Genomic DNA, 12,576 nt, shown 5'->3' on the forward strand with positions numbered 1-12,576 from the left:
GAAAAAGTTACAATATATAACATAGAAGTTACCAGGATGTAACTCCTGTTCTATTAGTGTGTGCATAGGGAAACAAAGAACTTGAGTCACATCCTAATAACTTCCTTTTCATTCTTCTTATTGAGCAACAAATCAAAATATCAATCATCCATCCATTCATCCATCCATTCATCCATCGTCAACCGCTTATCCTGCGTACAGGGTCGCGGTGGGCTGGAGCCAATCCGGACAGGTCACCAATCCATCGCAGGACAAAACATCAATCGTGTATTGTGTAAAATATTTTATTAAGAACCTTGAATGAAAAAACACTTGAGTAAGTAAGTGCATTATAGTGTAGGAGAAAGTTAAATAAAAATATTCCAGTGTTGTCCAAAGACAAGTCTAGACAATACAGAGCACAACATTTACAGTAAGTTAGACAATTATTATTTATAAAAGCAAACGAAACTCAGTCAATGTCATGTACAGGAAACAAACAAACAAAAAAAACGTTTAAGATAAAAGCTCCTAAAAGATGTTGGCTTTAAAAAATATATATATTTGGCACGTACACACAGAGCCTACAAACACCAAAGGATTTAGATATTACAATGAATATGACAGTAAAAATGAAAATGCAAAAACATGAGAAAGCCAATCTTAAAAAGGCATTTGAAGTAATTTCATTCAAAAATGTTTGAGTGCAGTAGATTTGTGGAGTTTTACATCATGTAGATAGGCACACTGACAAAAAAGTGTAAAATAAAATCTATACAGTAAACACAACATCAGTCAAGAAACGTTCTCAGCTAACTGATCATTTTGGTGGAGTTGATGTTTAATGGAAATATGAGCTCCATGGTCAGCACCACTGTGCTTCTTCATGTTGGCCCTCAGCACGCAGCTGTGTCCTTGGTCCACAACCATCGGATGTTTTATCACTTGCTGGGTGCGAACACTGCAGGAAAAAAATGTAAGGTTAACGGCAACAAATTGGTATTCTGACACTTAGCCAACATAAACATACTTAAACAGTGACATAAGACACTATACTCACTCCTCTCCCTCAGGCCTTGGCCGAAGTTGTGCACAAGTCTGATGAGGCCCAAGATTAAAACCACTTTGATCACCAGTGAAATTGAAGCTCCAGTGACAGCAGCTGCCTCAAAGGTGTACGTGCTGTCCTGGGGCCATTTCTCTACCACCTACAATTAAAGCAAACCGCTGTTTTCCTGCAGGAATCCATCATCTGAATGCACTGGTCAAAATGTGTAAACGCATGCAATGTCATACTTCTATAACAGAGATCAATGCTTGAATCAGTAGTGCTTTAGTTTAGAGCAAGTATTTCAACTATGAAAACACTAACATGCTGCTCACGTTGCCTGTTTTGGTGAAAAGGAACAAAGTACATGAATTCAAGTACTGTACTTAAGTACAATTTTGAGGTACTTGTACTTTACTGTTGTATTTCTAATGGCACTTTATACTTCTACTCCACTATATTTAGTTACTTTAGTTATTTTGTTGATTACACTAAGCTCACAGTACTTCTCCCACTCCCATGTCTGCACGGTACAGCCACAAATAAGATGGACTTTATTAGGAAGCTATTTCAAATGTGTATCCTTGGCTGAAAATAGTTCCCAACAAATGCTCTATTTACTCCTGTTTGCTGAGCTCTGTAGTTTCTAGCAAATGTTACTAAAGCATCCTGTACACAGAGATACTGAAATATTTGAACCCACTGTCAGCTCACCGTGTACATCAGATAAACAAAGAAGGCTAGTTGAGGAAGGTTCTGCACCATAAAGACCCAAACTAGGACCTTGGCTTCCTTTAAAACCTGTAAAACAACAAGTAGTTACAAACACTGATTGCTTTTGAATTTTCACGTGTGCACTCGACTGTTTAGATTGTATACAGTATGATAATTCCCCATGGAGACGATGGACAAAGAGGACTCACCGCAACAGCCCCGACAGCAGCCGTCACGCAGGCCCACACCACTCCGATTCCCAGGATGATGCTGTGGGCAGCAGACATGGCCGAGTCCGATGTTGTGATCAGGATACACAGACACAACTGAAACACATCAACAACACAATATTAATGAAGTCAGTAGCTCACTTAAAGAGATGCTTGTATTTCAGTTAGTTTCTGTCCTCTTGTTTTAAGATATTATAAGATAAGATATAATTTATTGTCCCCGAAGGGAAATTTGTTTTGATGTCTCTGTCCGTTCTGCTTCTTCGCAACACAACACAAAAATAACAATAAAATATAGCCGCGAGCGGCAATGATCGAGATCCAAGAGGAGAAGAACCGACGCAGACGACTTCAGAGATTAGAGTGATGAAAGAATTTGGACTTTGAGATAATTGGGGAAACGCATACTGGATTTTGAGATCAGACAGCGTCATTATATGTACCTGACTACTGGGTGAAATGTTCACCCCACCTGCGACATTTTGTGTTTCCAAGATTTAAAGTTTAAGCCGTACAAACACTTTTTAGCAGAGAAAAATAAGAAGAAACTGCTAGGAATCCAAATAAAGTAAAAGACCACAGATTCACTATGATCTGAACACCCCCATTGTCAGCACGTCAGACTTGAATCCTGCTACTGAGCTACTGGTGTGAGGGTGTTCACATACACCTTCTCACAAGTTGAGGTAGTTGGTGAGAAAATTTTGAAAATTCATTCATTCACACATCATTCTGCTGGTTTTGGGTGACTTTTGGAGATATAGATGTTATTGGAATTAGTATATTCTGAAAAATATAGAGTGACTGACTTCTGAATTGACCATAGGTTGCAGTGAAGCAAACGCTAGTCACAAATCAGTGGATGTGCTGAAAAGATTTCAGCTCTGTAGGAGGGACGGGTGATTTTCTTAGATTTTTTGAAGAGAAATGTCTAGAAAAATACATTTCTTGAAATAAGCCCCTTCCACTTTGCGCAATCAATACCAAATTTTGTAGTGACCCGAGATCTTAAAAACCGAATTTCGTACGAATCCATCCAGCAAATAACGAGGTATAAACTTTTTGCAAGTGTAGCGGCCCCTAGTGGAAGAATATCCCAGGACTGTTCAGCGAAGCTCGGGCCGAGCATCTGAACAGACGTGTCAAGTTTGGCCTAAACCAATTTTGAAGAACAGGCATTTATGTAAAATTGCACGTAAAAACACAGAAGTAAAAATCTATGAAAAAAAAAAAACAGAATGACATATCAAAATTCTTTTGATAATAGAAGAAGAAGAAAGAAGAAAGAAGGAGAAGAAGAAGGAGGAGAAGGAGAAAGAAGAAAGAAAGAAGAAGAAGGAGAAGAAGAAGAAAGAAGAAAGAAGAAGGAGAAGGAGAAGAAGAAGAAAGAAGAAAGAAGAAGGAGAAGAAGAAGAAAGAAGAAAGAAGAAAGAAGAAGGAGAAGAAGAAGAAAGAAAGAAGAAGAAGGAGAAGAAGAAGAAAGAAAGAAGAAGAAGGAGAAGAAGAAGAAAGAAGAAGAAGGAAGAAAGAAGAAGAAGGAGAAGGAGAAGAAGAAGAAAGAAGAAAGAAGAAGGAGAAGAAAGAAGAAAGAAGAAGGAGAAGAAGAAGACCAATAGGGCTCCAGCAGCTTCCTACATAGACATCTCTCAACACATACTCTCACAACACAACAACACAAAACATGCATACATAAGACAGGAACCTAATAAAAATACACGTTCACACCTGCTCACAATGGCCACATTTGATGCCACGACCCATGCAGCCTGCATTGCACACAATTAATGTTGCGCAGCCCCCATATAGCCAACATTGCACAAATGAGATACTGCACAACCCAAAAAGCCGACGTAATGCACTATGTATTGAAATCACACACTTTAACAAACACTTGAGGAGCAATGTGTTGCAGAAGAGACCCACAGACCAGGTGAAATGAACGCAACCATAATGCATGTTGTGTTCTCAATATAGGACATGACATCTGACTCAACCAGACAAACCTGCTCTCTTGCTGTTCTCATACTCGCACCACATTCATATCAAATCAGATCATACCAGCACGTGTTCTGACATGTTCTCTGGATGCAGTTCAGTGTCTTTATAGGACACATGGAACACAAGGAAGGAACTAAAAATACCAAAGTAAACGCTCGTATGAACACCACAGGGTCATGACCAGCTACTCTGATCACAAACTTTCCACCTTTGTTTCAATGCACATCTACCTGAGCCTGAAGGTCAAAGGTCACCATGGAGAAGCAGAGGTTAAGCAGGAAATATTGCTCCTGGAGGGTCTCCAGGGCCCCGCCCACACGGAACGCCATCATGTTGGGCCTCTTTATGAGCAGTGTGGTGCAGAAGACGTGGATAATGCCCAGACACATGATGCACACAAAACGTACCTGTGACAAAAACAGATCACAGCTGACAATAAAATGTTCAGTGTTTAATTCTACAGCCCCTCGGGTTATGACATCCTTTATACTTTATACAATCCTGATGCATGATGTTACTCTGAAATTGACAAAACGGTGATGCTTTAAGATTAACTTGCTTAAGTAACTAAAGTAGGCATCCATAGTTTTCCTAAGTCCAAGCTCTTGTTTTACACTGCACTTGGACAATATGAAGTTTGCCAGTTTGATGCCAAAGTTTCATGCCTGCACTGAGACTAAGAGCAGCGCTTTGAACAAAAGTCTAACACACTGTAACAATGCTAACATTCTCACAATGACAATGCTAACATGTCAGTACTATTTTATGTCACCATCTCAGTTTGTTAGCATTGCTACTTAGCACAACTCTCCACAGTCACCTCTATATTCACAACTAGACGTGACTGATACATACAACAATAGTGACATCAAGTGGTGGAGCCAAGGCTCCCCTCAGCAGGATGAAAGACAGGATCTACTGTTATTTCCCCTTTTCAAATCAGTGTCAACCGAGGTCCCCAACCTCACACCTGCCTTTAATAAAGTGAGATTCTTAGCAGTTCTAAAATTTATAATCTAATCTTATCATCAATTTTTCTTTTTTACAGATTCAGTCAGATTTACTCTCTAAAAATCTAACTTACTGTCGAGAGAAATGTGAATAAGTTAATCTGAGTCCTCCTTAATCATTAGACAGCAAACATTATTCATGGCTGAAAAAAAGTTATTCCACCTTCCTTACAAGTTTTTTTTGGGAAAACACATTTAAATTATGTTTTTATTTGTGGTTAATATTAATAAGAACAGCTGTGCCTCAGGAGGTAGAGACCATATATTTTTTATACTATAAATAATAAGTAAAAGACCAAACTGAACAACATAACATATCAGGTCTCTCTCAAACGACCAATTTGCTAGATCGATGTAAATGTATATAAAAGCAGAAATAGCATAAACTTTTTGTCGGTCAAAGATCAGGACTGTTCAGGATCTGAGGCTTTACATTGAGGCCTATAGTGTTGTTGACTGGTTATCGTTGCTACTAAATAACAACACCCTTATTTATACTGTCCCCTAGCATCCTCCCATTATATTTCAAGTTGTCCAAATCCAGAGGGACAGGTCTGGTCATTAATGGTCATTAATATGATGTTTTACACATAATTTAGATTTTTGTAGAGCTTCAAATTTCAAGAATTCAGTACATATATATATTAGAATTGATCTATATTGATTTAATTTATCTTTCAGAAGAAGTAGAGTTTAAAGAGTTCAGAATAATTAGACCACTAATTGGAATTTTTAAATTTGTCTATACTGATCTCACCTTAACGTGTTATCTCTTAGATTCTTGTTTGTTTTGGAAATCTATAAATAACAAATAATTTAACGGAATAAGAAACTATGTCATAAAAAAATCTGAACCTTTAATGTCAGCACTTGAAAGACCTCTTCCTGCAGTGTTGTCTAAGAATGTCCAGTAGAGGGCGACCTACCAGCAGCTCCTGCTTGCTCTTTGACCCCAGCACAGAGAAGTTGACCACAGATCGAACCATCACCCCCAACACGCTGAGCACAAACACCACCAGCTCCTGTCTGTTCTCCTGCAGTACTCCCCGGCTGATGTAGTAGATGCAGAACACTGCAGGAGACAAGCCCATACAATGCTCACATACAATGTGTTCTTTATATAATTACTCTTTCATATTAGCTCTTTTACATTTACATATATTTTTTTTATTTCTTTAATGCCTCCATAAGCATACATATTGTGGTTTATTTTCTAATCTTATCCACTCCATCATCTCTGTATGTCTGACTGTAAAGCCCTTATAATGCAGTGTTCATTCATATTTATCTCTACCAGGTGAAGCCTGTATCATGTATTTGGTCTTGTGTGCGTGTCTGTCCGCAGCTAATGTCACATGCAGTTGCAGTGATTCACAATTATTGAGAAACCCATTCTAGTGACAGAGCTTACACTTCCGTCTCTTCAGGAGTATTTGCCATTTTACAATATCCGTTACGACACAGCAGAAAACATTTCCAGAAATTGGCCTGGCTAAAAACCAAAAACAAATTGCTCCATAAAACTAAGGGCCTCAGGAGGGACTGCAGTTGGACACTGCTCAAGTAGGTATCTGCAGGTCCAAAGTACTACATGACACGCCCTCTAAACAGCTGCAGCGTGCGAGACTGCAGGTAGACCCTTCTCCAGAAGGCTTAACTGGTCTGTCAGGAGGGAATTACCTTTATTTTGTTGGTACATAACCAGTATTCACTTAAACCTGATTATAAACGGGATACTGCATATGTGTAGATACGTACTAAAAGGTGCAGGGGACTTTTAACTGCACCTGTCCTACTCACCAGAATAGTATTAATGAGGGGATGAGATGTGAAATAAATTAGCTAAATTTGTAGTATGCAGATGTTGAACAGTGTGTATTGGTCAAATGTCTGACAGCTGCTAGATCAGTTTATCATCTAGATGTGTTTATTTTAATTTAAAGAAAATATGATGTGAATGGGAAGGAACACAGAGGGAGGGGAGGTCTTTTTTGGCCTAACTAGCATTGTTATCTCGAGGGAGAGGCCGTGAAATTTCAGATAAAGTTCAGGCAGGTGTTTCGCTTAGCAGCAGTTGTATGACACACGATCCATGTCTCTAAATGATAACAATCAGAAAGTGCCACGTCCGATTGATGGAATGATTGACCAACCAGAAACATCCATTAAGGAGGAGCTTTAAAAATTGATGCGAGAAGAATTGTTATTGTTCTGCACTGAATCTAGACCCTTCATATTCCAGGTTTGTACTGTACTTTCTGCAATCTGAAGAATAAACTACTTTGTACTAGAGAAGTAGAGAGTTTTGTTCTTCTGTATCTCAGTGTTTGGTTCCTATGAAACTTTTAGTTTAACATTACTGAAAGACACCAATGAAAATCAACCAAGACACACAACTGTGATAAAGCTTAAGCAGACGGTCATTTTCTGTATGTAGAAAAAGAGTCAGTAAAGCCCTCTGCGGGAACTGCACCGTTAAAGCCACTGCATTCATCACCTCCACAGTTTCCATCACATGATTTCATCAGGAAAACTTCTGCTTTTTGCCAACAGTGTGGCTGGCTGTTAAACGAGGGTGGCGTAAAATCGTCTTCCCGAGGACACCGACAATAAATGACTTTCTTCCTGCTGATGGAGTGATGGTACTCACGTATTCCAACAAACTGGATGAGAGATACAGTGAAGTTGTCCTCATCAGACGCATCCGTGTCCATGCGCTGCTTGTAGATGCTGGACAGGGTGAGGCCGAGCACGCCAACAGAGACACTATGGTGAAGCAGAAGTAGAGCCTGAGCAGACATGATAGCTCCGACCAGGGCTTTATCTGCAGCGGGGTGGAGATAAGGATAACGATTGTGATAAGGACAAAATTTTCATTGAAACCAATGCAAGTGTGTAACAGTAGAGCTGAGGGACTGGGATTTCTTGGACTTTCTTTCTTGACTGTTTTTCAATGTGTTTAATTAATTTACTGATTAATAAGTTTGGTGAATAGTTATATTATAGTACTGTCATCACACCCACAAAATAGGTTTCAGGCTTCCTCTTATTTTATTACACAGTGCAAAAAAAACTAAAAACAGAACTTGACCCTTTACTTTCACAACTACTAATGTCTTAGTTTGGTTTCTGCTGCAGCAGCTCACCGGTCCACATGGTGTTGGGATCAGTTGCTGGTGTCTGGGCCTCAGGTTTGGAGAGAGAAGGTCTTGGCCCTCCTGTGGTTGCCCAGAAATCTGGCTGCCCAACAAAGGACTGCAATGTAAAAATAAATATATAAATTTATATACAGGTGCAGTTTCAGTGTGTACAGGACCGAGAGATACAGTAGTTTAAAATATTCATTTAGGTCAGTAATTCATCTTCTGTAGCCCTGATAAACAGATTGGGACAGATTACTGGGCCAAGCCAGATTGAGAATGTGGGTGATTTAATGTTGTGTTGAGTGTCAGCAAACATAAATACTTGTAGGGTAACTTTTTATTGATTTATTTTTTTTGTGGGTTTTTTGTTGAGGCCAACGGCCATTGTTCAATAAACAATTTGTAGATCTATAAACTGAGATATTAAAATACACAATGAAAATGTATGAAGGAACAAAGCAACAACTTTTACACCTTTGCTTTTCCTACTGTGACAAGTCAAAATGTCTTCCGGGGAAAAGCGGTGGGCAAATAATAATGATAATAATAATAACAACAAAAGTAAGTAATAGTAGTCTGTTCTCCGGTGCTTGGGTATTTGGTCTGTTCTGTGTCATTTATTTAGTCTCCTCTTCTGTATTTTGGATTCCAGTTCCTGTTTGTTTCTTGTTTAGATGCTGGTCTCCCTGTGTCCTGTTCTGTTTAGTTTAGACTTGTCTGGCGTTAGTTTGAGCCCTGTGTCCTGTCTGTCTAATTTGTCTGATCTGTGTAACCTGTGCGTCTCCCTGCCTGCCTGTGCTTACATGTGCTCCCTGTCTTGATTGCCTCATGTGTTCTCCCTGTTTGCTCTGCCGCCCCGCTCGTTTGCCTGAGTATTTGTTACCTACTTTGAAAGTGTGAGTTTTAATGCCAGTTTAATAAAACCTGAAAACTGTACCAGCCCTCTCCAGTGTCTTGCGTTTGAGTCCTAAAACATGTTTGACATCTGACAGCCAGATGTTTAAAGACTCAAAACAGAATCATACAGACTTTCTTATAAAGTAAGAAAATACATTAAACAAACCAACACAACACACAAAAGATCAATTCAGGCACTACTTATCGTGCCTGAAATGCCTGATCCAAGGTCAATATAGGCTCTTTAATAGGGATCTTTGATATTGTAATCATTTTTACTAACTTGTTTAAGGTACCTGCACAATGTTTTTTTTTTTTTCTTCAGACTTTTCCACGATATAAAGCAGCTCAATCAGTTAAAAAAACTGAAAAATCTGGCAACACTATCCTTTAAGCATTAGCAATTAAGAAACTTTAGATGGCTAATCATGAACCTTGGGTTACAAGATAAATCAGCTTGTGACAATGAAGAAAATATACTGAGGTGTAATTAAAAGGCTAAATGAATGTAAATGTGTTTCTCAGCCTCTTTGTGCATTTTATGTTTTGTGTATTTAGTAGCGGACAACTGATGTGGATTTTTGTATGGCAGATGCCAGTGCCAATATTTACAGAGCTGTGTGGCAGATGGCCAATATATAATGCCAATATCAAAACAAACAAAAGTCATGTGTAATTCCTTTATCCCATGCAGAGTACCGTGTAATATACCTGGTTATCTTAGCCAGTAATGCGTTGTTTTAGGTGGAACTGTTACTAACTATAAAAATACACGTGGTTATGCTGTAGATGTCAGAACATGACTGGTGTTTAAGGAGGAGTGGGGTACAATTTGTCAGAAGGGACATTATTCAACTGCATTATTATCCACAGTTATCCAACAATATGTAGTTCACACTAGCTAGTAATGGTTTTAGATTAAATTTGGATGGGAGAAACGTGTTAACATTTAGAAAAGAGGATGGTGACTGAAGACATTTAGGGCTTGAAACTTCCTTTTTCACCACCTTCCCAAAACTCAAAGGGGGAGCACTAACATCGATCCACAGCAGCCGCACTGACAAAGCTGCCTGCAGATGTGTCCACAGACATTTAATCAGCCTCATGAGTGCAGGTATCAGACGATGCCGATAATCTCAAAATGACAGATATTGGCCCAATTAATCGGCCGATCGATAAATCTGTATATCACTAGTATTTTGTATTAATTTATTTTGCTTATTTCTCCATTTAATTCAGGCATATCAGTTATAATAGTATCTCATGTCTTTTTAACTAGAGCATCTTCTCACTGCACCAAGACTTTTTGGATCTTGTTAGTACTGAGATTGGCAAACTGCTCTTAAATATTCCAGAGTAGTCAGACTGCATTGTTCTTTCTCTGAATGGATGCTGGTCCTTGTGCTGATGTCATTGGCCTGTTTCTTATACTGTAACTTTCATGTGCTTTAATTGTTTAATATGTAGCCTACTGTCATCAGGGCGCCCTTGTAAAAGAAAAAAATAGTCCGTGCCAACATGTGAAGAGATTCAACAGATGAACCATTCATTCAAGTTTATTCTTACGTTATTAGCCTAATGTGCGTTCGTTTTCTCGTGTCAGCGCAAACGACGGAATAGAATAAAAGCCAAACTGTAACAAAAAGTCCTCAAACTTCGCTACTGACCGTATCTCGTCCATTTCCTTGCGGACACGTCTGGAGACCCGCAGCTTACATTCCAACAACCTTTTTGTGTCTGTCTGCCTCCAGCTGAGAGAACTTCAGTTTCACATCTGAAGATATAAACAGGAACAAGAGCCTGCTGTGGCAAAAGTTCTTCTTCTGCTGCTTGCAGGTCTTCTTCCTCTTTACTTCGGTTTCTCGGAAGTGCTGCCGCCCCCGGAGGACCACAGAGAGGTTTTCATGAATGCAGCTAGTCACTTAAGTGTGCCTTAATTCTTTATAACAACTCTGACATTGATTTTGTGTATTTATTTAGCAAACTGATGTTAATGATGACGAAGACGATATTTTATTGTCAAATCAAGTCTGAAATTGTTTCTGCATCACAGCAGCTTCTGAAAAGACAGAAGAGACACATTTAACACAACGTTACAATCACAGAAGACAATAATCAAGGCCCTTCAAGGTATATTTCATCTGGGACTAAGCTCCATATTTACTTTTAGGATTGACTTGTGTACAAAAGAGTGCTTCTGTCTAACCTTATTAAATTGTGGACTCATTTTTGGGAACAAATGGGAACATAAAGTTTTGGAATTGGTCCAGTAGATTGCCTCAACCAGCAGTGGTGAAGCAGGCTGCAATTGTGCCCATCAAAAGTATGTCAACCAAGTAAGTCAACATTATGTAAAGGATCCTCACAGAGATAGACATTTTTGTTAAAGAGTAAAATCATTTTTGTTTAACCAGAAACAGAGAAGGAGAAGTCTCACTTTGTAATCATGTGTGTTGTTGCAGGAACCTGAGTCAGTGAGTTGTTTTACTCACAAAAAGGTCTATCTCTGCAGGGATCCTTTCTGAGAAAATACCCCTTTGGGGATGATTATCCCCCAAATAAGAGATTGGATTTGGAGATTTTTAAATTATTACTGAAATGCTGCTTTAACAACAGTTGTTGGTGAAAGTATAAATGAAAACACACAGATTTCATACAGAGCCCAGGCTGTTGTTCTTTTAAATGTTTTGTTTTATTTATATGATTTGATTGTACGCTATCAGAAATAAGAAACAGCTTTATTGCCATATAGATTTTCACGTACAAGGAATTCGCTTGGGTGACTTGGTGTTTAACAATAAACAAAACATATAAATATAAAAATATGAAATTGACAAGATATACAAAATATAAATTTCAGATTTGTTTGTGCACACATTGACAGTATGTACAGTAAAAAAGGGGTGGGGGAGGTTTGGGGGTGCGTGAGAGTCAGGAATAGTGGACGTCCCGGGCTTTGTTGATGAGGCCAACTACAGATGGGAAGAAACTGTTCTTGTGGCGTGAGCTTTTGGTCCTGATGGACAGCAGCCTCCTGCCAGAGGGGAGTGACTGGAACAGTTTGTGTCCGGGATGGGAGGGGTTGGCCACAATCTTTCCTGCTCGCCTCGGAGTCCTGAAGGTGTGCAGGTTCTGGAGGGATGGAAGACTGCAGTCAAACACATTCTCTGCAGATGGTCTGCACCTTGTAACTCTGGTTTCGAAAGTGCTGTAGAAATAAAGTGTATTATTAGGCTATTATTATTTCTGAGTATGAGTTTTTTGATTTGCATTTGATTTTAAAATCATATCGAAATTAGCTTTTTAAAATTTTATTAATGTTACCACAAACGATTTGACCCACGGTTATGTTGAAAGCACTGCTTTTGCACACTATGTATTTCGTTTCATCATAGTACTTGCATCAAGTTGAAATGAGTCTCTGTAAAGTAAAACCTTTTCTTTTCCTCTACCAAAATGTAGTTTCACTTAAAGTCCAAAATACATATCTAAACTGTCCAGAGCAATCATTACGATAAAAGTAGTTTGAACTTGAGTGTTTGTTTTGCCATTTAACA

General features: G+C 38.8%; 1 protein-coding gene across 1 annotated transcript; it reads right to left on the bottom strand.

The window, feature by feature from the left end:
• Nucleotides 1–268: 268 nt before the first annotated feature.
• Nucleotides 269–10,834, bottom strand: LOC119905880. The gene is made up of 9 exons (XM_038723246.1): nucleotides 10,687–10,834; nucleotides 8,126–8,234; nucleotides 7,630–7,803; nucleotides 5,906–6,051; nucleotides 4,200–4,376; nucleotides 1,951–2,067; nucleotides 1,742–1,828; nucleotides 1,040–1,187; nucleotides 269–940 (listed from the first exon to the last, which is right to left on the bottom strand). Exons 2-9 carry the CDS (start codon nucleotides 8,133–8,135, stop codon nucleotides 921–923), a joined length of 879 nt encoding a protein of 292 aa, XP_038579174.1. The 5' UTR covers nucleotides 8,136–8,234; nucleotides 10,687–10,834; the 3' UTR covers nucleotides 269–920.
• Between the last annotated feature and the right edge of the window lie 1,742 nt (nucleotides 10,835–12,576).

The sequence above is a fragment of the Micropterus salmoides genome, unplaced genomic scaffold, assembly GCF_014851395.1.
Source record: "Micropterus salmoides isolate LMB-PRFRI ecotype aquatic unplaced genomic scaffold, ASM1485139v1 Ms_hic_scaffold_16, whole genome shotgun sequence".
In the NCBI taxonomy this organism is placed as follows: domain Eukaryota; kingdom Metazoa; phylum Chordata; class Actinopteri; order Centrarchiformes; family Centrarchidae; genus Micropterus; species Micropterus salmoides.

What these genes read in the sequence shown, in the direction of transcription:
- LOC119905880 (XM_038723246.1), bottom strand. An exon ending in CCTTTGACCTTCAGGCTCAG is followed by an intron (nt 2,068 to 4,199) that starts GTAGATGTGCAT and finishes GATGTGTTTCAG; the next exon opens with TTGTGTCTGTGTATCCTGAT. An exon ending in CCAAGGCCTGAGGGAGAGGA is followed by an intron (nt 941 to 1,039) that starts GTGAGTATAGTG and finishes TTTTTCCTGCAG; the next exon opens with TGTTCGCACCCAGCAAGTGA.